Source organism: Nicotiana tabacum, chromosome 24 (genome assembly GCF_000715075.1).
Source record: "Nicotiana tabacum cultivar K326 chromosome 24, ASM71507v2, whole genome shotgun sequence".
Taxonomy (NCBI): domain Eukaryota; kingdom Viridiplantae; phylum Streptophyta; class Magnoliopsida; order Solanales; family Solanaceae; genus Nicotiana; species Nicotiana tabacum.
Genome location: NC_134103.1, coordinates 26,195,261 through 26,221,428, shown reverse-complemented (window position 1 = coordinate 26,221,428; position 26,168 = coordinate 26,195,261). Strand labels below are relative to the sequence as shown.

At 40.2% G+C, this 26,168-nt stretch overlaps 1 protein-coding gene across 1 annotated transcript; it reads right to left on the bottom strand.

Moving 5' to 3' along the window:
- Positions 1 to 12,739: 12,739 nt before the first annotated feature.
- LOC142178075 (uncharacterized) lies at positions 12,740 to 23,137 on the bottom strand. The gene is made up of 2 exons (XM_075247401.1): positions 22,901 to 23,137; positions 12,740 to 13,018 (listed from the first exon to the last, which is right to left on the bottom strand). The coding sequence occupies exons 1-2, from the start codon at positions 23,135 to 23,137 to the stop codon at positions 12,740 to 12,742; spliced, it is 516 nt and encodes a 171-aa protein (XP_075103502.1).
- Between the last annotated feature and the right edge of the window lie 3,031 nt (positions 23,138 to 26,168).

Below are 26,168 nucleotides of genomic sequence, written 5' to 3'. Positions count from 1 at the left end.
GTTTATTTCTCTTGAATAAAATGGTTGTAATTAACTTGCAAGTCCTACGATTGGCAAAGGCGAAGCAAGGATTTCAACTATACGGATTCAGATGATATCAAAGTGATGGCTTTGAATGTTAATAACTGAGTTCTAAATATATAATGTGTATATATTTAATGAATTTGTTGATACAAATACATGTTTGAGTAAAGGCTTTTGGGTTACGCCGAACCTTGACTTCTATCTCCACTCCCAATGATTGGACTTTGTAATTAACATTAATTTTTGACGTACCAAAGAAGTATTATTGTTTGCGACAACTTAGTTAAGCTCCAGTCTATTCCCTGAAGTATTATTGTTTGCCGGGGAACTCCTAAATCAGGTACTATTAGACGAAATGATTAAGTAATTTTCTGAAACTAAGGGCTCAAAATGTGAGTTTTTATTTTTTTACTTTAATTCACCCAAGAATGTTAAACTTTGTAATGATAAACATAATATCACTTTCAAATCAATTTCTAACAATGATCTTCTTAATACTTTCCCGTAATTGTTTCTTTTTAATTTGTCATTCATTTTTTTAGTAGTAAAATTAGTATGAACATATTTGTTTCTTTCGGTTTATTAAATCCTACCATGAATTCCAAACATATTTTTTTCACACGTTTATATAGGTGCAGACTGATTTAATGAAAAAACTATAATAGATTTCAACAGAGGTAGGATTACGAGAAACACGATAGCACTAGAATTTGAAGATAATTAGGTAACTTATAAGAGAAAATTCTCATCTAGAAAGAGAGAGCTACAACAAGTTTATCTTAGGAATATTTTTCACTCTATATATGGAATCTCAGTCGATGTTTCTAGGGCCAAAACTTGACTACAGCTTTTCATGCTGCAAAAGAAAAAAAGATAAAGTTATCTACGTAGCATTTTAAAATTGAATATAGATGAGATAAAAGCTTACCTTTGTTTTCAATTGGGCAATCTCCTTGAGCAGTTTCTCAAGGAGCTTCTTTTGTTCGTCATTTTCGAGCTTAAGTACCTCATTTTCTTTTTTCATTTCGCTAAGAGAATTGAAAGATACATATCAAGTTCTTGTAGACTGTAAATGTAACAACCCGATCGGTTGTTTCGAATATTTGTACTTCGCTCGATGGTTTAGGATATGAGTAGCTCCGTATGATGTATTACGACTTGTGTGTATCATCGGTTTCGGTTTTTGGGTGATTCGGAATTAGTTTGAAAGAATGAATTTCATTGTTGAAACTTTCAGTTGGAAGAGTTGACCAAGTTTGATTTTTGGGTATTTGACCCCGGAACGGAGTTTTGATGGTTCCGTTAGGTCCGAATGGTAATTTTGGACTTTAGCGTATGCTCGGATTTGTATTTGGGTGTTTCTAGAAGGTTTCAGCACTATTTGCAAAATTTGAAAATTTGAAGGTTTGGAATGTTCACAAGTTTGATCGAGAGTTGACTTTGATGATATCGGGTTCGAATTGTTGTTCCGGGAGTTGGAATAGGTTCGTTATGTTATTTGAAACTTGTATGCAAAAAATTTGGATTTATTCCGGATTGATTAGGCTTGAATCGGACGCTTGGTTCGAAGTTAGAAGTTTGTGAACTTAAGAGATTGACCTTGATCGACAATTTATGATTTTGATGTTAATATGTGTGATTTGAGGCCCCGAGTAAGTCTGTAATATGTTTTGAGACTTGTTGGTTTGTTCGGACGGATCCCGAGGGGCTCAGGTGAGTTTCAGGGAGGTTTCAGACCATTTTTAGGCCTATTTTAGTTGCTGATTTTTGGCTACAATAGTGTGCATCGTAATCGCGGACTTTGGGTCAAGTTCGCGAAGAGCAAAATGGGAAAAAGGGCCTGTGAATTGCGTTCGCGAAGAAAGCTTTGTGTTCGCGAAGAAGAAATTATGATGTCACTAAGCCGATTTGGGAAGCTTATATCTTTCAATCTATAAGGAATTTGGAGATGATTCAAAAATAAAAGTTGTAGCTCTTGGTGTCTAGTTTTCAGAAAATGAAATTGTTTGTCATTTGGTTGAATTGAGTAAATTTGTAAAGACTCGACCCTTATCATTTGAAATTGTTTCTTTAGGCATTATTTAATGTTTTTGAGTTGCTTTTGGATAGTTTTGAGTCGTTCGGAGGTTGATACGTGCGAGATGGACTTTCTAGAATATGTCTAGCTTGCTTGGTATTGAATTCGGCTTGTTCGAGGTAAGTAACACTTCTAAACTTGGTGCTGAGGGTATAAATTTCTAAAATACGTGTTATGTGGTTGGTGTTGAGGTGACGCACATGCTAGATGGCGGGCGTGTGTATGTGCACCATAGTAATTATGACTTGGTGGATTTCGTGGAATTGTGTAGTTATCTAATCTTGTTATTATTCATGTATTCTCCATGTGTTAGAAAAATTGAGCTGTGATTCATATTAGAAATCATGTTTAGGCTATATGTTGATACTGTTGGGACCCACATAGGTCATTTTTGTTGTTTGAATTATTTGCTTAAATTATAGTTATGTACTCAATCGCATTCATCATTTGCATATCGTATCTTAGTCTCTGTCATCATTTATTGTTACATCATGTATCATTATTTTGGGCCAATTGGCACGAGTCTTGTGAGCTAAGAGACTGGAGAGTTTGATGTCTGAGTAAGGCCGAGGGCCTAATTGTGAGTGATATTGATGGGATTGGGTTGTACGCCGCAGCAAGTTTTATTGATTCATAATGGGATCGGGTTGCACGCCACAAAAGTTATTATTGATTCTTGATGGGATCGGGTTGCGGCCCGCAACATGTTTTATTAGTGCTGGGGTTGGATCCTCCCCTCCAGAGTCTGACGTACCAGCATTGAGCGCAGGCACTGTACAACGCTGAGTGAATAAGCGTGATAAGTGGGAGTGCAAGACAGTGAGATTAAGTACTCTGAGAGTGTGAGTATATGAGCTCATCACTGTGATGCATTATATTCGACATGAATACTTGACATACGTGCATAGATATGCATTTCCTCATGCTACATAGTTTTGTGACATTCATGATTTCATATGCACATTGACATGTAGACATAGAGATGTACTTTCCTCAGGCCATCCGAGAATGAAATATATTATCTGTGGTCGAAGGTTTTTGGGAAAAAATCACAATCTTCTGATTTACTCATATTTTGGTAATTTCGATGAAAGATTTCGGTTTCACTGTTATACTTGAAAGCATGTTTATTTTTTCGTAACAGTGAACGAGCTGAGCATCATATCTTTGAGTTGTTTCTTGTACTGCTTTTATTATATTGTTATGAGTTGTTCTTGGCTATTGGTGTTGGACCCTGACCGTTGTTCAAGCTCGTCACTGCTTTCAACCTAAGGTTAGGATTGTTACTTATTGAGCACATGGGGTCAGTTGTACTCATACTACACTTCTACACCTTGCGTGCAGATTTTGGAGCTGATGTTGGTGTGTGTGGCAGGAGCTGACATTGAAGATGTACCTGCGTTCCGGTTATAGCTGTCTCTTATTCTTGGTAGCTTTAGATTTATGAATCTGTTTATGTATATTTCGAACAGATGATGTATTTATTTCATACCAACTTTGTAAACTCTAAATCTTAGAAGCTCATAATTTTTACTATCAGTCCTTGGGAAGTTGTATAAAAGTTCAATTATTTCATCAATATTTTCTCAGTAAATCTCATTTGAAGTTGGATTATTGTTAAACTGGCTTACCTGGCGGATTGGGTTAGGTGTCATCATGACTAGTTAGATTTTGAGTGGTGACAGTAAAATAAATTACAAGAAAGAATGAAAAAGAAGAACAAAATGGAAAAATAACTCACTTGATAAGTTCTTGTTTAGAACTAGAACCGCGTTCCCTTGAATCCATTTGTTAGAAACTAGAGCAAATTAAGAATAAAGCAGAGTTTTTTTAGTTTGCTATATGACTTGCTTCTTACAAGAGGAGAAAGCCCTTTAAATAGATTGATTGCATAATGTTCTTACCAAATCTAATATTCAAAGTTCATATTATCATAATAGGAAATTAGGGAATCTGAAAATTTTGCATATCTTGAGAAAATAGTAAGAAATTGATTTTATTGCTAAATTGAACATAAACTAAGACGACATAGATAGGGACTTTAGATCATGAAATATCGTTACCTAAAAACAAATTTTAAATGTGACAACTACTTTCCAAATGGGTAACCAATTTTGTGAGTGCCAATTTTGAGTTGTTCGTAAAGTCAACTAATTGTAACTACTCGACTGGTCGTTTTACTTTCTTGATCCCCCTTTCCCTATTTAAGACTTTCTGTATGTATTTTTACTATTTTATGACTTGCGGGGATAATTGGTTTGATTTTAGAGGAGTTCAGGTTGAATTTAGAACACTTAGTTTCTTAATAGTGGCCTAAGGTGGCCAAGTTTGACTTGAGTCAAGACTATGAGTAAACAACCTCAGAACCAGAATTTTAAGGTTCCAATAGGTTCGTATGATGATCTTGGACTTGGGCGTGTATTCGGATCGAGTTTCGTATGATGCAGGAGCGTTTCAAAGCATATTGTTGAAAGTTGGCGTCTTGAAGGTTTTAGAGTTTTCTAAGTTTGGTTTGAAGTAGGCTTTGGTGCTATCGATGTTTGTTTGGGATTCCAAGCCTTGGAATAGATTCATATCAGGATTTATGACTTGTGCGTAAAATTTGGCGTCATTCCGAGTTGTCTAAGTATGATTCGTCGCATTCAGAGCTAGTTGGAAGAAGTTTGAAGTTCAAAAATTGAATAATTTGATTTTGAGGTGCGATTCTTGGCTTAGATGTTGTTTAATATATTCCGAGACTTCGAGTATGTCCGTATAATTTTTATGAACTTCTTGGTGCATTTGGACGGGGTTCCAGGTGGCTCGGATGTGTTTCGGACCACTCTGAGCTAAGTCCAAACTGAAGATTTTGCGGGTACTACTGGTTTCGTTTTTTGCAAACGCGGAGGTTGCCTCGCATTCGCGATTAAGGATTTGGGGTTGAGGCATTTCTTTGCTTCGCGTTCGCGATCGTGGGGTCACATTCATGAAGGCTTAGGATCAGTGACTTTTGTGTTCGCGATTGAAGGCTCGTGTTCGCATAGGAGAAATTGGGAATGTGGGGGGTCAGCAGGACGTTGCCCTTTGTGTTCGCGAAGGGCTGGCCACATTCGCGATTCGTTTGCCGGGCTAGCCTTCGTGATCGTAATGACCTGAGCGCATTCGCAAATAAGACTTTTGGGGAGATGGGTAGCTCTGCCTTTGCGATCGCGAGTCTTCTTTCGTGATTGCGAAGAAGGAATCACTAGGCAGTAACATTTTAAAAGTCGGGACTTAGGCTATTTTTTTCATTTCTGACTTCTCTTGGACGAAATTGGAGCTTCTTGGAAAGAGATTTTCATCTAGCATTTTAAGATAAGGGATTTCTACCTAATGTGAGTTTGATACATAGATTATGGGTAGATTTTAACATAGAAATTGTAGAAATTATGGGATTATGTTGAAAAACCTAGAGTTTAGTAAAAATGAGATTTGACCACGAAATTAATTAAGGAATTGAGTAAAAATTATATATTTGAGTTCGTAAGGCCATGGATAATATTTATCTACGAAAATTTCTGAAATGCGGGCATGTGGGCCCGGGGGTGAATTTTAGGAACTTTCCGAATTTGATTGAGAAATTACTTTAACAAATGAAGTATGAACGTTTGAGTATATATTGATTAATTTGTACGACTTTTGACTACAACAACAACAACAACAACATACCCAGTAATATCCCACACCGTGGGGTCTGGAGAGGGTAGTGTGTACACAGACCTTACCCCTACATTGTGAGGATAGAGAGGCTGTTTCCAATAGACCCTCAACGTTAATTTGAGGCTATTAGTGTGGTTGAGGGCCAATAAGTGGACTTGGAAGTAAGGTATGTCTCTTGCCTAATCTTGTAAGAGGGAATTATCCCCGTAGGTGCTTAAATTATTATTTGCTACTAGTTGTGGATGCTACGTATGCATGAGGTGACGAGTGTCTGTACGTAGCTAAAATCATGTTTATGTCCGGGTAGACTTAGGACTTTATCATGCAATATTTGTATTTTCTGAACTCAACTTGTTAGTTTAGTTACTTAAATTATTAATAGAAAATTAATTAGGGATTATGTTAGGCCGAGCTTGATTACCTTGAATTTTGGTGGAATACTTGATAGTTGGTAAAAGTCATACTTTCTTTATGTGCCCATCCTTGTGTAGTAATGTTTTGACCCGTAGTTGAGAGTTTCTCTATTCTTGTGGATACGATTCGGCAATATATTTGAGATGCATCCATGGAGCCGTACGTCCTCGGTAGTGTATGTATATGATTATTATGAGTCGGGCCGTACGACCTCGGCATAACTCGTACGTAATATTGCTCGGAGTCACAATATACATGATATTTCCTTCTTGACTTGAGATTTGATATTTACTTGACGGAGCCTCAGGGCTGATCGTAGCAGTCTGCCACCTGATTTGCAGTGCATAATATTGACATTAGCCTACTTCAACATTTATAAAGTTTCATCAATGATCTCAATTTTTTTTATCCTTCATCATGTTAGTACTTAGTAGCAATAACTATAAGAGAGTCCACTCACTCATGGGAGTTCACTTTCTTATTCTCATCCCTCTTGAACATTTTTCTAATTAATGCTTTGTTCGTACTTGGCAGCCTATCATTTTAAAAGTATTTTCTAAAGCACACATAAAAACTTAACCAAACATGGCTAGTTCTATAAGTCTAAGCAATTTCTCAGCGAAGATTATTTCGAAGGTCTTGGCTAGAAGACTGAATCCTTTACTGCCCAAACTTGTTTTAGGTTACCATAGTGGTTTGTAAAAGGAAGACTAATTACTCATAATGTGTTACTTTCTCAGGAGGTAATACATGGAATCTCTCAAGCTAATAAGGGAGGTAATATGGTGATCAAACTTGATGGCAGTTCTAAGAAAGTTTGGCTTCTCTGATTGGTGGGTGGAGGCTGTAAGAAGATTGATCTCTGAAGTTTGGTATTCCATTATCATCAATGGTTCTAGGAAAGGCTTTTTCACTTCTTCCTAAAGGCTAAAACAAGGAGATCCTTTATCTCCTTCACTTTCTATCCTAGGATCTGAAGTGCTTTCTAGAATGCTGAATGATCTATAACATGTGCCTAAGTTTGTACTTTATTCTATGCCTAAGAGGGGGCCTAAGCTAAATCATTTAGCTTATGCCGATGACATTGTCATCTTCTGTGGTGGAAAAGGGAGGTCAATTAAACTGGTGATGAAGCAAGTTGGGTTGTAAGAGAAAAGCTCAGGTCAGCAGGTAAATCAAGAAAAGAGCTTCTTTTGCACTGCTCCAAATACTTCCATATCTAGGATTGATAAAATGATTGATAACTCTAGTTTCAAGCACAAACAATTCCCATTTACTTATCTAGGTGTTCCACTTTATGTTGGAAGAAAGAAATTGGAATTCTTTAATGATATCCTCACTAAGAGAATTAATGGGTGGCTAAATAAACTTCTTTCTTATGGAGGCAAGGTCACGTTGATTAAACATGTTTTGCAAGCTATTCCCTCTTATACTTTGGCTTCACTGGACCCTCCAAAGGGAACCTTCAAGCTAATTGAGATGCATTTGGCTAGTTTCTTTTGGGGGTCTAGTAATGAAAAATAAAAGTAACATTGGAGCTCCTAGAACAACCCATTGCTAAGACCAATGGGTCCAAACAATCTCATGTTTGGGGAAAACTGATGGTTGGAGATGAATTTGATATGGAGAATTCAGAGTGGTGGTTGCATCTTTTGGTGGGATAATTGGGTCGGTAGAGGAGCTCTAGCCAATCTAATACCCTATCAGTCTTCTCGTGCAAAAGAGAAAGTGCATGAATACATACATGAAGGAAAATGGAATTGTGAAAAGTTGTTAGAGGTAATGCCAACATATATGGTGAATCAGATTGCTAGCGTCTCCATTAGTAACCAGTCAATGCAGGATTATGCTATTTGGAGTCCAGGAGTAGATGGTCAATTCTCCACAAAGACAGCATACATGACCATCACACAGCAAAGGCAAAAGGATGAAATAAAAAGCAAGGTATGGCATGATAAACTCCCATTTAAAATTTCCTTTTTGACATGGAGGATAATTCAGAAGAAACTTCCTCTTGACGATACTCTTGTTAAGTTTGGAAATCATATGGTTTCTATGTGCGTCTGTTGTAACAACAAAAAGGCCGAGACTATCCAACATTTATTCCTCCAGAGTGACTGTTTTCGCAGACCTACCCTTACTCCGGAGGAGTAGAAAGACTGTTTCCGATAGACCCTCAGTTTACGACGAAGGTAAAGGACAGTGGAGCAGTAACATCAAAGGAAGTCAGAAAGATACCATCAAAGGAAGGAAGCCATGAATGCATGCACAACAAAAAGATATCACAATATAATGTATGTCTCTTATCCTTGCCTGCATGGAAACGCCCTTCGTGCCATGAACATATTATAATATAAAAATAATGGCATGACATCACCCTTCGTGCTTTTACTCTCATCCTCACGTGATAATATAATTGAAATGGCATGGCATTACCTTTCGTTCTTTACACTTTCCCTCACATGATAATATAATTGAAATGGCACGGCATCACCCTTCGTGCTTTACACTCTCAAATGGCACGGCATCACCCTTCGTGCTTTACACTCTTCTTTACCAAGCACATGTATATCATTAACAAGCAAAGTAGGAAGAATAAATAACATCAAGGAGAGTGTTTAAACGACAACACAATACAACAATTCATATTACCATTTGCCCACTGACCACAGCCAAATTCCAAAGATGTAGCAAGATCAATAGATTTCTCAACAAATAACCCAAGGCTCCACACAACGTATATAAAACCTCAAAAATAATAACAAAGATGGAAAAGTAACTCAGCATAGGACAACACCTTCTTTAACGCCTCAATTTAAACTTATTTAATTAATTATTTACAGATGAAAAATCCATAATGAAATTATTTTCAAGAATTGTCAATCCAACTAACCACGATATTTCACATAAAAATTAAAGTGGCAATCACACTAAATTATCATATAAAAACAACCTTGGCAAGTAAGGAATGAGGCATGACAAATAAAGGATTTACTATGTTCCAACAATTTTCCAATTTAATACATAAGGGCTTCTACGAATTTCATCCAATGTAATTTGCACATATAAACCAAGTACGTACTTGTCAACTCGCGTACATGGTTTTCAATTACATAATTTCTACATAATACTCAATGCCTAAGGGGTAATTCCCCACTCAAGATTAGGCAAGATACTTACCTTTTTGAAGTTTGGCCGATAATCCAAATAGCCTTCTTGCTTGAATTGACCTCTGATAGCTCAAATCTATCCAACTTGATTGTATAACTTCATTAAAATTCATCGGAAACATTTCCAGATAATAAAACGTCGACTTAAAATTTCACATTAAAAAGTCAACCAAAGTCAACGCGGGCTCAACTCTCGGAACCTGATAGAATTTTCATGAAATCCGACAACCCATTCATTACGAGTTCAACCATGCAAATTTTATCAAATTCCGATAACGAATCGACCTCCAAATCTAAAATTTTTATTTTTGAAAGATTTTGCAAATATCTTAATTTCTTCCATCAAAACTCGAATTAAACGATGAATATAACCATAGATTCATGAAATATAATCACAAGGGAGTCAAGAACACTTACCCCAAGTTGTGTGGTGTAATTTGCCTCTGAAAATCGCCCAAACCGAGCTCCCCAAGTCTAGTTTTGTCAAAAAATGGCAGAAACCCCCGTTTATAGAGCCTCAGATGTTTGTAGTGCCACAGGTGGTGTGGGGCGCTTCTTGTGGCATCATTTCCAGAACTCCAAAAGTCCCAGCGCCAGTTATAGCGCCTCATGCTACCCTCGATGCTGACGACAATGGAAAATATTTTCCAACATGAAAATGGGCATAACTCTCTCATACGATATCCAAATTCGACGATTCTTTTTGCTATGGCTCCGAAATTTCAATACAGATCTAATGCTTCAGTCAAAACCTAATTTGGAGCTCATTTGCTTAATGTGATACCACATATTCTTGAAGAAACAACGTCGAAACATCCTAGAAATATCCAAATTAAATTCAGTTAACCATCTGAAATCCACCTGAGGCCCTCGGGACCTCAACCAAATATACGAACAAGTCCTAAAACATCATACGAACTTAGTCGATGCCTCAAATCACATCTAACAACACTAAAAATACGAATTATATCCCAATTCAAACTTAAATAAAATTATCGAATTCCAACTTCTACATTCAATGCCGAAACCTATCAAATCAAGTCTGATTGACTTCAAATATTTGCACACAAGTCATAAATGACATAATGGACCTGTTTAAATTTTCGGAATCGAATTTCGACCCCGATAACAATAAAATCAATTCCCGGTCAAACTTTCTAAAAATCGTCCATTTTCGAACTTTCGCCAAAATGCGTCAAATTGCCCTACGGACTTCCAAATCCAAAGTCCCATACGAAGCTGTTGACATCATCAAAATCCCATTTCGGAGTCATTTGCTCAAAAGTCAAACTCCGGTCAACTCTTTTCATTTAAGCTTCTTAAATACGAATTGTTCTTCCAATTTAATCCCGTATCATCCGAAAATGAAACTCGACCATACACTCAAGTAATAATGCACATTTCAAAGGTGCTCGGGACCTTAAGGTGCTGAAAGGGATGTGAATTCTCAAAATGACTAGTCGGGTCGTTACATTCTCCCCCTCTTAAACAAACGTTCGTCCTCGAAAGTGCCAAGAAACAAACGTTCGTCCTCGAACGGTCCGCACAATACATATGTGGTCCGCACCTTTTCCATACTTAGCCAATTATTCTGAGCAAAGTTCTTGCAACACACTTCGAAACCAGTTAGCACAATATAATACCTATCTAAAGAAAAAGAAACATGGGTTGCCTCCCAAGAAGCGCCTGATTTAACGTCGCATCACAATGCAAATTATCATCACTTCAAACGAATCACTGCCACAACGTGGCCATCATCAGCATGTCCCAAATAATGCTTCACCCGATGACCATTGAATCTGGATACCTCATCACTTTTGTTCTTCAAGTCCAATGCACCAAAAGGTGTCACACACACAATTTCAAAGAGACCACTCCATTTGGATTTCAGCCTTCCAGAAAACACCTTCATTCGTGAGTTGAACAACAAAACAAGATCGCCCACCTTGAACTCCCTATTTCGGATGTATTTGTCACGACGGTAATTCATTCTTTCTTTGTACAAGGATGAAGTTGCATATGCATTGTACCGAAATTCATCTAATTCATTCAAATGTGCAACCCGCAAGTTAGCAGCTACATCCCAATCAAGATTTAACTTCTTTAAAGCCCACATGGCCTTGTGCTCGAGTTCCACCGGAAGATGACAAGCTTTGCCAAACACCAACCAGTATGGAGACATCCTGATAGGAGTATTGAAAGCAGTCCGATAAGCCCATAGTGCATCATCAAGCTTCTTTGACCAATCCGTCCGGTTAGCATTCACTGTTTTTGACAGATAGCTTGAGGGTGATAGGGATGTCGTAACTTTATGAGTGACACCATACTTGCTAAGCAAGGTGTCAAAAGCTTTGTTGCAAAAATGCGACCCACCATTGCTTATGATAGCCCGCGGTGTACCAAATCTTGTGAAGATGTTCTTCTTTAAAAATGCCACCACACTTTTTGCTTCATTGTTGGGTAGAGCAACGGCCTCAACCCATTTAGACACATAATCAACCGCGACCAAGATGTAGATGTTTCCACAGGAACTCACAAAAGATCCCATGAAGTCAATACACCACACATCGAAAATATCAATCTTCAAAATGGTGGTGAGGGGCATTTCTTTTTTCTTTGAGATTCCACCGGCCCTTTGACATTCATCACAACCCTTGACTAGATCATTTGCATCCTTGTAAAGAGTGGGCCAATAGAAACCGCAACTTAGCACTTTGGCCGCCGTTCTTGCTCCACCATGGTGACCACCATACGGCGAAGAATGACAAGCCCCAAGAATTTTAACTTGTTCATCCTCCGGTACACATCTTCTAATCGCTCCATCCGTATAAATCCGGAAAAGGTACGGTTCATCCCAATAATAGTCTTGACACTCCCATTTGAGCTTCTTCCTTTGGTTTGAAGAGAACTCATCCGGGATGATACCACTCACAAGACAATTTGCTAGATCCGCGAACTATGGCACCTCTTTCAATGAAATAACTAAGAGTTGCTCATCGGGGAAGGAGTCATTAATTTCAAGGCCATCATGCGGCCTCCCCTCCTTCTCCAAATGAGACAAGTGGTCCACCACTTGGTCTTCACTTCCTTTTCGGTCTTGGATGTCTGTGTCAAACTCCAGCAACAAAAGCACCCATCTCATCAACCGGGCACCCATCTCGAATGTGCCAAGAAACAAACGTTCGTCCTCGAACGGTCCGCATAATACATATGTTGTCCGCACCTTTTACATACTTAGCCAATTCTTCTAAGCAAAGTTCTTGCAACACACTTCGAAACCAGTTAGCACAAAATAATACCTATCTAAAGAAAAAGAAACATGGATTGCCTCCCAAGAAGCGCCTGATTTAACGTCGCATCACGATGCAAATTATCATCACTTCAAACGAATCACTGCCACAACGTGGCCATCATCAGCATGTCCCAAATAATGCTTCACCCGATGACCATTGAATCTGGATACCTCATCACTTTTGTTCTTCAAGTCCAATGCACCAAAAGGTGTCACACACACAATTTCAAAGAGACCACTCCATTTGGATTTCAGCCTTCCAGAAAACACCTTCATTCGTGAGTTGAACAACAAAACAAGATCGCCCACCTTGAACTCCCTATTTCGGATGTATTTGTCACGACGGTAATTCATTCTTTCTTTCTACAAGGACGAAGTTGCATATGCATTGTACCGAAATTCATCTAATTCATTCAAATGTGCAACCCGCAAGTTAGCAGCTGCATCCCAATCAAGATTTAACTTCTTTAAAGCAAACATGGCCTTGAGCTCGAGTTCCACCGGAAGATGACAAGCTTTGCCAAACACCAACCGGTATGGAGACATCCCGATAGGAGTATTGAAAGCAGTCCGATAAGCCCATAGTGCATCATCAAGCTTCTTTGACCAATCCGTCCGGTTAGCATTTACTGTTTTTGACAGATAGCTTGAGGGTGATAGGGATGTCGTAAATTTATGAATGACACCATACTTGCTAAGCAAGGTGTTAAAAGCTTTGTTGCAAAAATGCGACCCACCATTGCTTATGATAGCCCGCGGTGTACCAAATCTTGTGAAGATGTTCTTCTTTAAAAATGCCACCACACTTTTTGCTTCATTGTTGGGTAGAGCAACGGCCTCAACCCATTTAGACACATAATCAACCGCGACCAAGATGTAGATGTTTCCACAAGAACTCACAAAAGGTCCCATGAAGTCAATACCCCACATATCGAAAATATCAATCTTCAAAATGGTGGTGAGGGGCATTTCATTTTTCTTTGAGATTCCACCGTCCCTTTGACATTCATCACAACGCTTGACTAGATCATTTGCATCCGTGTAAAAAGTGGGCCAATAGAAACCGCAACTTAGCACTTTGGCCACCGTTCTTGCTCCACCATGGTGACCACCATACGGCAAAGAATGACAAGCCCCAAGAATTTTAACTTGTTCATCCTCCGGCACACATCTTCTAATCGCTCCATCCGTATAAATCCGGAAAAGGTACGGTTCATCCCAATAATAGTCTTGACACTCCCGTTTGAGCTTCTTGCTTTGGTTTGAAGAGAACTCATCCGGGATGATACCACTCACAAGAAAATTTGCTAGATCCGCGAACCATGGCACCTCTTTCAATGAAATAACTAAGAGTTGCTCATCGGGGAAGGAGTCATTAATTTCAAGGCCATCATGCGGCCTCCCCTCCTTCTCCAAATGAGACAAGTAGTCCACCACTTGGTTTTCACTTCCTTTTCGGTCTTGGATGTCTATGCCAAACTCCAGCAACAAAAGCACCCATCTCATCAACCGGGCACCCATCTCGAATGTGCCAAGAAACAAACGTTCGTCCTCGAACGGTCTGCACAATACATATGTGGTCCGCACCTTTTCCATAATTAGGCAATTCTTCTGAGCAAAGTTCTTGCAACACACTTCGAAACTAGTTAGCACAAAATAATACCTATCTAAAGAAAAAGAAACATGGGTTGCCTCCCAAGAAGCGCCTGATTTAACGTCGCATCACGATGCAAATTATCATCACTTCAAACGAATCACTGCCACAACGTGGCCATCATCATCATGTCCCAAATAATGCTTCACCCGGTGACCATTGAATCGGGATACCTCATCACTTTTGTTCTTCAAGTTTAATGCACCAAAAGGTGTCACACCCACAATTTCAAAGGGACCACTCCATTTGGATTTCAGCCTTCCGGAAAACATCTTCATTCGTGAGTTGAACAACAAAACAAGATCGCCCACCTTGAACTTCCTGTTTCAGATGTATTTATCACGACGGTAATTCATTCTTTCTTTGTACAAGGACGAACTTGCATATGCATTGTACCGAAATTCATCTAATTCATTCAAATGTGCAACCCGCAAGTTAGCAGCTGCATCCCAATCAAGATTTAACTTCTTTAAAGCCCAAATGGCCTTGTGCTCGAGTTCTACCGGAAGATGACAAGCTTTTCCAAACACCAACCGGTATGGAGACATCCCGATAGGAGTATTGAAAGTAGTCCGATAAGCCCATAGTGCATCATCAAGCTTCTTTGACCAATCCGTCGGGTTAGCATTCACTGTTTTTGACAGATAGCTTGAGGGTGATAGGGATGTCGTAACTTTATCAGTGACACCATACTTGCTAAGCAAGGTGTCAAAAGCTTTGTTGCAAAAATGCGACCCACCATTGCTTATGATAGCCCGCGGTGTACCAAATCTTGTGAAGATGTTCTTCTTTAAAAATGCCACCGCACTTTTTGCTTCATTGTTGAGTCGAGCAACGGCCTCAACCCATTTAGACACATAATCAACCGCGACCAAGATGTAGATGTTTCCACAAGAACTCACAAAAGGTCCCATGAAGTCAATACCCCACACATCGAAAATATCAATCTTCAAAATGGTGGTGAGGGACATTTCATTTTTCTTTGAGATTCCACCGGCCCTTTGACATTCATCACAACGCTTGACTAGATCATTTGCATCCTTGTAAAGAGTGGGCCAATAGAAACCGCAACTTAGCACTTTGGCCGCCGTTCTTGCTCCACCATGGTGACCACCATACGGCAAAGAATGACAAGCCCCAAGAATTTTAACTTGTTCATCCTCCGGCACACATCTTCTAATCGCTCCATCCGTATAAATCCGGAAAAGGTACGGTTCTTCCCAATAATAGTCTTGACACTCCCGTTTGAGCTTCTTCCTTTGGTTTGAAGAGAACTCATTCGGGATGATACCACTCATAAGAGAATTTGCTAGATCTGCGAACCATGGCACCTCTTTCAATGAAATAACTAAGAGTTGCTCATCGGGGAAGGAGTCATTAATTTCAAGGCCATCATGCGGCCTCCCCTCCTTCTCCAAATGAGACAAGTGATCCACCACTTGGTTTTCACTTCCTTTTCAGTCTTGGATGTCTATGTCAAACTCCAGCAACAAAAGCACCCATCTCATCAACCGGGCACCTATCTCGAATGTGCCAAGAAACAAACGTTCGTCCTCGAACGGTCTGCACAATACATATGTGGTCCGCACCGTTTCCATACTTAGGCAATTCTTCTGAGCAAAGTTCTTGCAACACACTTCGAAACTAGTTAGCACAAAATAATACCTATCTAAAGAAAAAGAAATATGGGTTGCCTCCCAAGAAGCGCCTGATTTAACGTCGCATCACGATGCAAATTATCATCACTTCAAACGAATCACTGCCACAACGTGGCCATCATCATCATGTCCCAAATAATGCTTCACCCGGTGACCATTGAATCGGGATACCTCATCACTTTTGTTCCTCAAGTCTAATGCACCAAAAGGTGTCACACCCACAATTTCAAAGGGACCACTCCATTTGGATTTCAACCTTCCGGAAAACATCTTCATTCGTGAGTTGAACAACAAAACAAGATCGCCCACCTTGAACTCCCTGTTTCGGATGTATTTGTCACGACGGTAATTCATTCATTCTTTCTACAAGGACGAACTTGCATATGCATTGTACCGAAATTCATCTAATTCATTCAAATGTGCAACCCGCAAGTTAGCAGCTGCATCCCAATCAAGATTTAACTTCTTTAAAGCCCACATGGCCTTGTGCTCGAGTTCCACCGGAAGATGACAAGCTTTTCCAAACACCAACCAGTATGGAGACATCCCGATAGGAGTATTGAAAGCAGTCCGATAAGCCCATAGTGCATCATCAAGCTTCTTTGACCAATCCATCCGGTTAGCATTCACTGTTTTTGATAGATAGCTTGAGGGTGATAGGGATGTCGTAACTTTATGAGTGACACCATACTTGCTAAGCAAGGTGTCAAAAGCTTTGTTGCAAAAATGCGACCCACCATTGCTTATGATAGCCCGCGGTGTACCAAATCTTGTGAAGATGTTCTTCTTTAAAAATGCCACCACACTTTTTGCTACATTGTTGGATAGAGCAACGGCCTCAACCCATTTAGACACATAATCAACCGCGACCAAGATGTAGATGTTTCCACAAGAACTCACAAAAGGTCCCATGAAGTCAAAACCCCACACATCGAAAATATCAATCTTCAAAATGGTGGTGAGGGGCATTTCATTTTTCTTTGAGATTCCACCGGCCCTTTGACATTCATCACAACGCTTGACTAGATCATTTGCATCCTTGTAAATAGTGGGCCAATAGAAACCACAACTTAGCACTTTGGCCGCCGTTCTTGCTCCACCACAGTGACCACCATACGACGAAGAATGACAAGCCCCAAGAATTTTAACTTGTTCATCCACCGGTACACATCTTCTAATCGCTCCATCCGTATAAATCCGGAAAAGGTACGGTTCATCCCAATTATAGTCTTGACACTCCCGTTTGAGCTTCTTCCTTTGGTTTGAAGAGAACTCATCCGGGATGATACCACTCACAAGAAAATTTGCTAGATCCGCGAACCATGGCACCTCTTTCAATGAAATGACTAAGAGTTGCTCATCGGGGAAGGAGTCATTAATTTCAAGGCCATCATGCGGCCTTCCCTCCTCCTCCAAATGAGACAAGTGGTCCACCACTTGGTTTTCACTTCCTTTTCGGTCTTGGATGTTTATGTCAAACTCCAGCAACAAAAGCACCCATCTCATCAACCGGGCACCCATCTCGAATGTGCCAAGAAACAAACGTTCGACCTCGAACGGTCCGCACAATACATATGTGGTCCGCACCTTTTCCATACCTAGGCAATTCTTCTAAGCAAAGTTCTTGCAACACACTTCAAAACTAGTTAGCACAAAATAATACCTATCTAAAGAAAAAGAAACATGGGTTGCCTCCCAAGAAGCGCCTGATTTAACGTCGCATCACGATGCAAATTATCATCACTTCAAACGAATCACTGCCACAACGTGGCCATCATCATCATGTCCCAAATAATGCTTCACCCGGTGACCATTGAATCGGGATACCTCATCACTTTTGTTCTTCAAGTCTAATGCACCAAAAGGTGTCACACCCACAATTTCAAAGGGACCACTCCATTTGGATTTCAACCTTCCGGAAAACATCTTCATTCGTGAGTTGAACAACATAACAAGATCGCCCACCTTGAACTCCCTGTTTCAGATGTATTTATCACGACGGTAATTCATTCTTTCTTTGTACAAGGACGAACTTGCATATGCATTGTACCGAAATTCATCTAATTCATTCAAATGTGCAACCCGCAAGTTAGCAGCTGCATCCCAATCAAGATTTAACTTCTTTAAAGCCCACATGGCCTTGTGCTCGAGTTCCACCGGAAGATGACAAGCTTTGCCAAACACCAACCAGTATGGAGACATCCTGATAGGAGTATTGAAAGCAGTCCGATAAGCCCATAGTGCATCATCAAGCTTCTTTGACCAATCCGTCCGGTTAGCATTCACTGTTTTTGACAGATAGCTTGAGGGTGATAGGGATGTCGTAACTTTATGAATGACACCATACTTGCTAAGCAAGGTGTCAAAAGCTTTGTTGCAAAAATGCGACCCACCATTGCTTATGATAGCCCGCGGTGTACCAAATCTTGTGAAGATGTTCTTCTTTAAAAATGCCACCACACTTTTTGCTTCATTGTTGGGTAGAGCAACGGCCTCAACCCATTTAGACACATAATCAACCGCGACCAAGATGTAGATGTTTCCACAAGAACTCACAAAAGGTCCCATGAAGTCAAAACCCCACACATCGAAAATATCAATCTTCAAAATGGTGGTGAGGGGCATTTCATTTTTCTTTGAGATTCCACCGGCCCTTTGACATTCATCACAACGCTTGACTAGATCATTTGCATCCTTGTAAATAGTGGGCCAATAGAAACCACAACTTAGCACTTTGGCCGCCGTTCTTGCTCCACCACGGTGACCACCATACGACGAAGAATGACAAGCCCCAAGAATTTTAACTTGTTCATCCACCGGTACACATCTTCTAATCGCTCCATCCGTATAAATCCGGAAAAGGTACGGTTCATCCCAATTATAGTCTTGACACTCCCGTTTGAGCTTCTTCCTTTGGTTTGAAGAGAACTCATCCGGGATGATACCACTCACAAGAAAATTTGCTAGATCCGCGAACCATGGCACCTCTTTCAATGAAATGACTAAGAGTTGCTCATCGGGGAAGGAGTCATTAATTTCAAGGCCATCATGCGGCCTTCCCTCCTCCTCCAAATGAGACAAGTGGTCCACCACTTGGTTTTCACTTCCTTTTCGGTCTTGGATGTTTATGTCAAACTCCAGCAACAAAAGCACCCATCTCATCAACCGGGCACCCATCTCGAATGTGCCAAGAAACAAACGTTCGACCTCGAACGGTCCGCACAATACATATGTGGTCCGCACCTTTTCCATACCTAGGCAATTCTTCTAAGCAAAGTTCTTGCAACACACTTCAAAACTAGTTAGCACAAAATAATACCTATCTAAAGAAAAAGAAACATGGGTTGCCTCCCAAGAAGCGCCTGATTTAACGTCGCATCACGATGCAAATTATCATCACTTCAAACGAATCACTGCCACAACGTGGCCATCATCATCATGTCCCAAATAATGCTTCACCCGGTGACCATTGAATCGGGATACCTCATCACTTTTGTTCTTCAAGTCTAATGCACCAAAAGGTGTCACACCCACAATTTCAAAGGGACCACTCCATTTGGATTTCAACCTTCCGGAAAACATCTTCATTCGTGAGTTGAACAACATAACAAGATCGCCCACCTTGAACTCCCTGTTTCAGATGTATTTATCACGACGGTAATTCATTCTTTCTTTGTACAAGGACGAACTTGCATATGCATTGTACCGAAATTCATCTAATTCATTCAAATGTGCAACCCGCAAGTTAGCAGCTGCATCCCAATCAAGATTTAACTTCTTTAAAGCCCACATGGCCTTGTGCTCGAGTTCCACCGGAAGATGACAAGCTTTGCCAAACACCAACCAGTATGGAGACATCCTGATAGGAGTATTGAAAGCAGTCCGATAAGCCCATAGTGCATCATCAAGCTTCTTTGACCAATCCGTCCGGTTAGCATTCACTGTTTTTGACAGATAGCTTGAGGGTGATAGGGATGTCGTAACTTTATGAATGACACCATACTTGCTAAGCAAGGTGTCAAAAGCTTTGTTGCAAAAATGCGACCCACCATTGCTTATGATAGCCCGCGGTGTACCAAATCTTGTGAAGATGTTCTTCTTTAAAAATGCCACCACACTTTTTGCTTCATTGTTGGGTAGAGCAACGGCCTCAACCCATTTAGACACATAATCAACCGCGACCAAGATGTAGATGTTTCCACAGGAACTCACAAAAGATCCCATGAAGTCAATACACCACACATCGAAAATATCAATCTTCAAAATGGTGGTGAGGGGCATTTCATTTTTCTTTGAGATTCCACCGGCCCTTTGACATTCATCACAACGCTTGACTAGATCATTTGCATCCTTGTAAAGAGTGGGCCAATAGAAACCGCAACTTAGCACTTTGGCCGCCGTTCTTGCTCCACCATGGTGACCACCATACGGCAAAGAATGACAAGCCCCAAGAATTTTAACTTGTTCATCCTCCGGCACACATCTTCTAATCGCTCCATCCGTATAAATCCGGAAATGGTACGGTTCATCCCAATAATAGTCTTGACACTCCCGTTTGAGTTTCTTCCTTTGGTTTGAAGAGAACTCATCCGGGATGATACCACTCATAAGAGAATTTGCTAGATCTGCGAACCATGGCACCTCTTTCAATGAAATAACTAAGAGTTGCTCATCGGGGAATGAGTCATTAATTTCAAGGCCATCATGCGGCCTCCCCTCCTTCTCCAAATGAGACAAGTGGTCCACCACTTGGTTTTCACTTCCTTTTCGGTCTTGGATGTCTATGCCAAACTCCAGCAACAAAAGCACCCATCTCATCAACCGGGCACCCATCTCGAATGTGCCAAGAAACAAACGTTCGTCCTCGAACGGTCTGCACAATACATATGTGGTCCGCACCTTTTCCATACTTAGGCAATTCTTCTGAGCAAAGTTCTTGCAACACACTTCGAAACTAGTTAGCACAAAATAATACCTATCTAAAGAAAAAGAAACATGGGTTGCCTCCCAAGAAGCGCCTGATTTAACGTCGCATCACGATGCAAATTATCATCACTTCAAACGAATCACTGCCATAACGTGGCCATCATCATCATGTCCCAAATAATGCTTCACCCGGTGACCATTGAATCGGGATACCTCATCACTTTTGTTCTTCAAGTCTAATGCACCAAAAGGTGTCACACCCACAATTTCAAAGGGACCACTCCATTTGGATTTCAGCCTTCCGGAAAACATCTTCATTCGTGAGTTGAACAACAAAACAAGATCGCCCACCTTGAACTCCCTGTTTCGGATGTATTTGTCACGACCGTAATTCATTCTTTCTTTGTACAAGGACGAACTTGCATATGCATTGTACCGAAATTCATCTAATTCATTCAAATGTGCAACCCGCAAGTTAGCAGCTGCATCCCAATCAAGATTTAACTTCTTTAAAGCCCATATGGCCTTGTGCTCGAGTTCCACTGGAAGATGACAAGCTTTGCCAAACACCAACCAGTATGGAGACATCCCGATAGGAGTATTAAAAGCAGTCCGATAAGCCCATAGTGCATCATTAAGCTTCTTTAACCAATCCGTTCGGTTAGCAATCACTGTTTTTGATAGATAGCTTGAGGGTGATAGGGATGTCGTAACTTTATGAGTGACACCATACTTGCTAAGCAAGGTGTCAAAAGCTTTGTTGCAAAAATGCGACCCACCATTGCTTATGATAGCCCGCGGTGTACCAAATCTTGTGAAGATGTTCTTCTTTAAAAATGCCACCACACTTTTTGCTTCATTGTTGGGTAGAGCAACGACCTCAACCCATTTAGACACATAATCAACCGCGACCAAGATGTAGATGTTTTCACAAGAACTCACAAAAGGTCTCATGAAGTCAATACCCCACACATCGAAAATATCAATCTTCAAAATGGTGGTGAGGGGCATTTCATTTTTCTTTGAGATTCCACCGGCCCTTTGACATTCATCACAACGCTTGACTAGATCATTTGCATCCTTGTAAAGAGTGGGCCAATAGAAACCGCAACTTAGCACTTTGGCCGCCGTTCTTGCTCCACCATGGTGACCACCATACAACGAAGAATGACAAGCCCCAAGAATTTTAACTTGTTCATCCACCGGTACACATCTTCTAATCGCTCCATCCGTATAAATCCGGAAAAGGTACGGTTCATCCCAATTATAGTCTTGACACTCCCGTTTGAGCTTCTTCCTTTGGTTTGAAGAGAACTCATCCGGGATGATACCACTCACAAGAAAATTTGCTAGATCCGCAAACCATGGCACCTCTTTCAATGAAATGACTAAGAGTTGCTCATCGGGGAAGGAGTCATTAATTTCAAGGCCATCATGCGGCCTTCCCTCCTCCTCCAAATGAGACAAGTAGTCTACCACTTGGTTTTCACTTCCTTTTCGGTCTTGGATGTCTATGTCAAACTCCAGCAACAAAAGCACCCATCTCATCAACCGGGCACCCATCTCGAATGTGCCAAGAAACAAACGTTCGACCTCGAACGGTCCGCACAATACATATATGGTCCGCACCTTTTCCATACTTAGCCAATTCTTCTAAGCAAAGTTCTTGCAACACACTTCAAAACTAGTTAGCACAAAATAATACCTATCTAAAGAAAAAGAAACATGGGTTGCCTCCCAAGAAGCGCCTGATTTAACCTCGCATCACGATGCAAACTATTATCACTTCAAATGAATAACTGCCACAACGTGGCCATCATCAGCATGTCCCAAATAATGCTTCACCCGGTGACCATTGAATCGGGATACCTCATCACTTTTGTTCTTCAAGTCCGATGCACCAAAAGATGTCACACCCATAATTTCAAAGGGACCACTCTATTTGGATTTCAGCCTTCCGGAAAACATCTTCATTCGTGAGTTGAACAACAAAACAAGATCGCCCACCTTGAACTCCCTGTTTCGGATGTATTTGTCACGACGGTAATTCATTCTTTCTTTGTACAAGGACGAACTTGCATATGCATTGTACCGAAATTCATCTAATTCATTCAAATGTGCAACCTGCAAGTTAGCAGCTGCATCCCAATCAAGATTTAACTTCTTTAAAGCCCACATGGTCTTGTGCTCGAGTTCCACCGAAAGATGACAAGCTTGGCCAAACACTAACTGGTATGGAGACATCCTGATAGGAGTATTGAAAGCAGTCCGATAAGCCCATAGTGCATCATCAAGATTCTTTTACCAATCCGCCCGGTTAGCATTCACTGTTTTTGACAGATAGCTTGTGGGTGATAGGGATGTCGTGACTTTATGAGTGACACCATACTTGCTAAGCAAGGTGTCAAAAGCTTTGTTTCAAAAATGCGACCCACCATCGCTTATGATAGCCCGCGGTGTACCAAATCCTGTGAAGATGTTCTTCTTCAAAAATGCCACCACACTTTTTGCTTTATTGTTGGGTAGAGCAACAGCCTCAACCCATTTAGACATATGATCAACATCGACCAAGATGTAGATGTTTCCACAAGAACTCACAAAAGGTCCCATGAAGTCAATACCCCACACATCAAAAATATCAATCTTCAAAATGGTGGTGAGGGGCATTTCATTTTTCTTTGAGATTCCATCGGCCCCTTGACATTCATCACAATGCTTGACTAGATCATTTGCATCCTTGTAAAGAGTGGGCTAATAGAAACCGCAACTTAGCACTTTGGCCGCCGTTCTTGCTCCACCATGGTGACCACCATACGGCGAAGAATGACAAGCCCCAAGAATTTTAACTTGTTCCTCCTCCGGTACACATCTTCTAATCGCTCCATCCGTACAATTTCGGAAAAGGTACGGTTCATCTCAATAATAGTCTTGACACTCCCATTCGAGCTTCTTCTTTTGGTTTGAAGAGAACTCATCCGGGATGATACTACTCACAAGAAAATTTGCTAGATCCGCGAACCATGGCACCTCTTTTAATGAAATGGCTAAGAGTTGCTCATCGGGGAAGGAGTCATTAATTTCAAGGCCATCATGCGGCCTCACCTCCTCCTACAAATGAGACAAGTGGTCCACCACTTGGTTTTCACTTCCTTTTCGGTCTTGGATGTCTATTTCAAACTCCTGCAACAAAAGCACCCATCTCATCAACCGGGCTTTAGAATCTTTCTTGCTCATAAGGTAATGATGTACCGCATGTTCCATGTGAACAATCAATTTTGCATCCATCAAGTACGGGCGGAACATCTCAATAGCAAACACAATGGCAATGAGCTCTTTTTCGGTCACAGTGTAATTGACTTGGAAATCATTCATGGTCGTACTAGCATAGTAGACGGGATGAAAGATTTTGTTGATACGTTGCCCCAAAACTGCTCCAACCGCCACATCACTAGCATCACAATATGAGCTCAAAAGAAATGCTCCAATTCGGGGCGGTGATAATGGGAGTAGTTGTCAACTTGAACTTGAGCAATTCAAATGCTCTCACGCAATCATCATTGAAGTGAAATTTAGCATCTTTCTCCAAAAGCTTGCACAAGGGGTTCACCACCTTGGAAAAATACTTCATGAAACGCCGGTAGAACCCCACGTGGCCCAAGAAACTTCTCACGCCCTTTGCGGATGTTGGAGGTGGAAGTTTAGAAATCACCTCTATTTTCGCCTAACTCTATTCCCTTCTTTGAAATTTTGTGGCCAAGGACAAGTGATTCAGGAGAACTCTAGGGGGAACCTAACTTTTTAAATTAATCTTTCAATTCCTAGTTGATAGGAAATGCTGCTGCTATAGATTGGAAAAATAACCTATTTATAGAGAAGCCAAAGAATATAATTCATATGGCTAACATGTGCAATTTTAAGATAGTAATATCCTTTCTGACACGACGCGAAAAAGGTTAATGCATTTTGGTTAGACTGAACCTGGTCATAACTATGGGTTGAGTGCAAGAAATGGAATCGTACTTTTGTAACAAGTGACCACAATTATTCCTTTTGTTACATTGGGATCCAAGTTTCTGCTCGACCATACTCTATAAATTAGTAGATATCTTTTGACTTATTCCAAGGATAATGAAAACAGTATAGATAATTACAGAATACAGAAAAGACATCATAATTTATCTCTTTGATTCTCATTCATCTAGCCCGTAAATTGGCCTAAATTCAAAAGCCTTGATCTTCTCCATCCATTTCTTCTTCTTTTTTTTTTTACGTTCTAAGTCGAACCTGACATTAGTTTTGCAACTACATATGATTTTATAGTATAAGTTCGATGCATTAATAACGTAAAAATATTTATGTACTGTTAGGATCGGTAAATCGGGTAGTGCGAAATTTAGCCAAACAATGTTATAATGACAATAACAAAGATAATGCAAGTTGATAATAACGACAATTAAAGAAGATAAAGAAGACACAAATTTAACGTGGTTCGGTCAAGGTGACCTACGTCCACAAGCGGAAAGGAGCAATTTCACTATACCAACAAGAGTACAAAATTAAAGTAAATACTTTAATTAGTCCCAAATACCCCAAGAGAATAACCTCATAAGATCACTCCAAAGAAAGGATTCACACAAGTATTTCCCAACACTCACTCTCTTACAAAATACTCTATAATAAAATAAAGGAGGAGAAAGAAAGACAAGAGTGAAAAGCTCTTGAATTGGCATGTTTACAAATGAGGAGAAGCTCCTCTATTTATAGCAAGAAATCCTTGGCCTAATAGTAGATATTATGTCATGGCAAATATAATGATCCACAAATTTCTTATAGTGGATATTATGTCATGGCAAATGTTATGAAAATTTGGCCCCCACTTGAGAAGAAGCCAAATTAATGGTCATATTATAAATCTCCACCTTGGCCTAATTTCGACTTATATACAGTAAATTTGCTCCACCTTCTCCGCAAAAACCCCAATGGAAAAAATCATTCTTCATAAATGCCAATCAAGTTCAGGCAAAGTTTGAATTTTGACACTGGAAGAGGTTTTGTGAACATGTCAGCAGGATTGTCTCTAGTGCTGATCTTCTGAACGGAGACTTTTCCTTCAGCAATGATTTATCGGATGAAATGATATTTTATATCAATGTGCTTCGTCCTCTCATGAAACATTTGATCTTTAGTCAAGTGAATGGCACTTTGACTATCACGGAAAATGGTAAGACCACCTTGGTGTGAACTGAGTTCCGCAAATAGACCCTTCAACCATAAA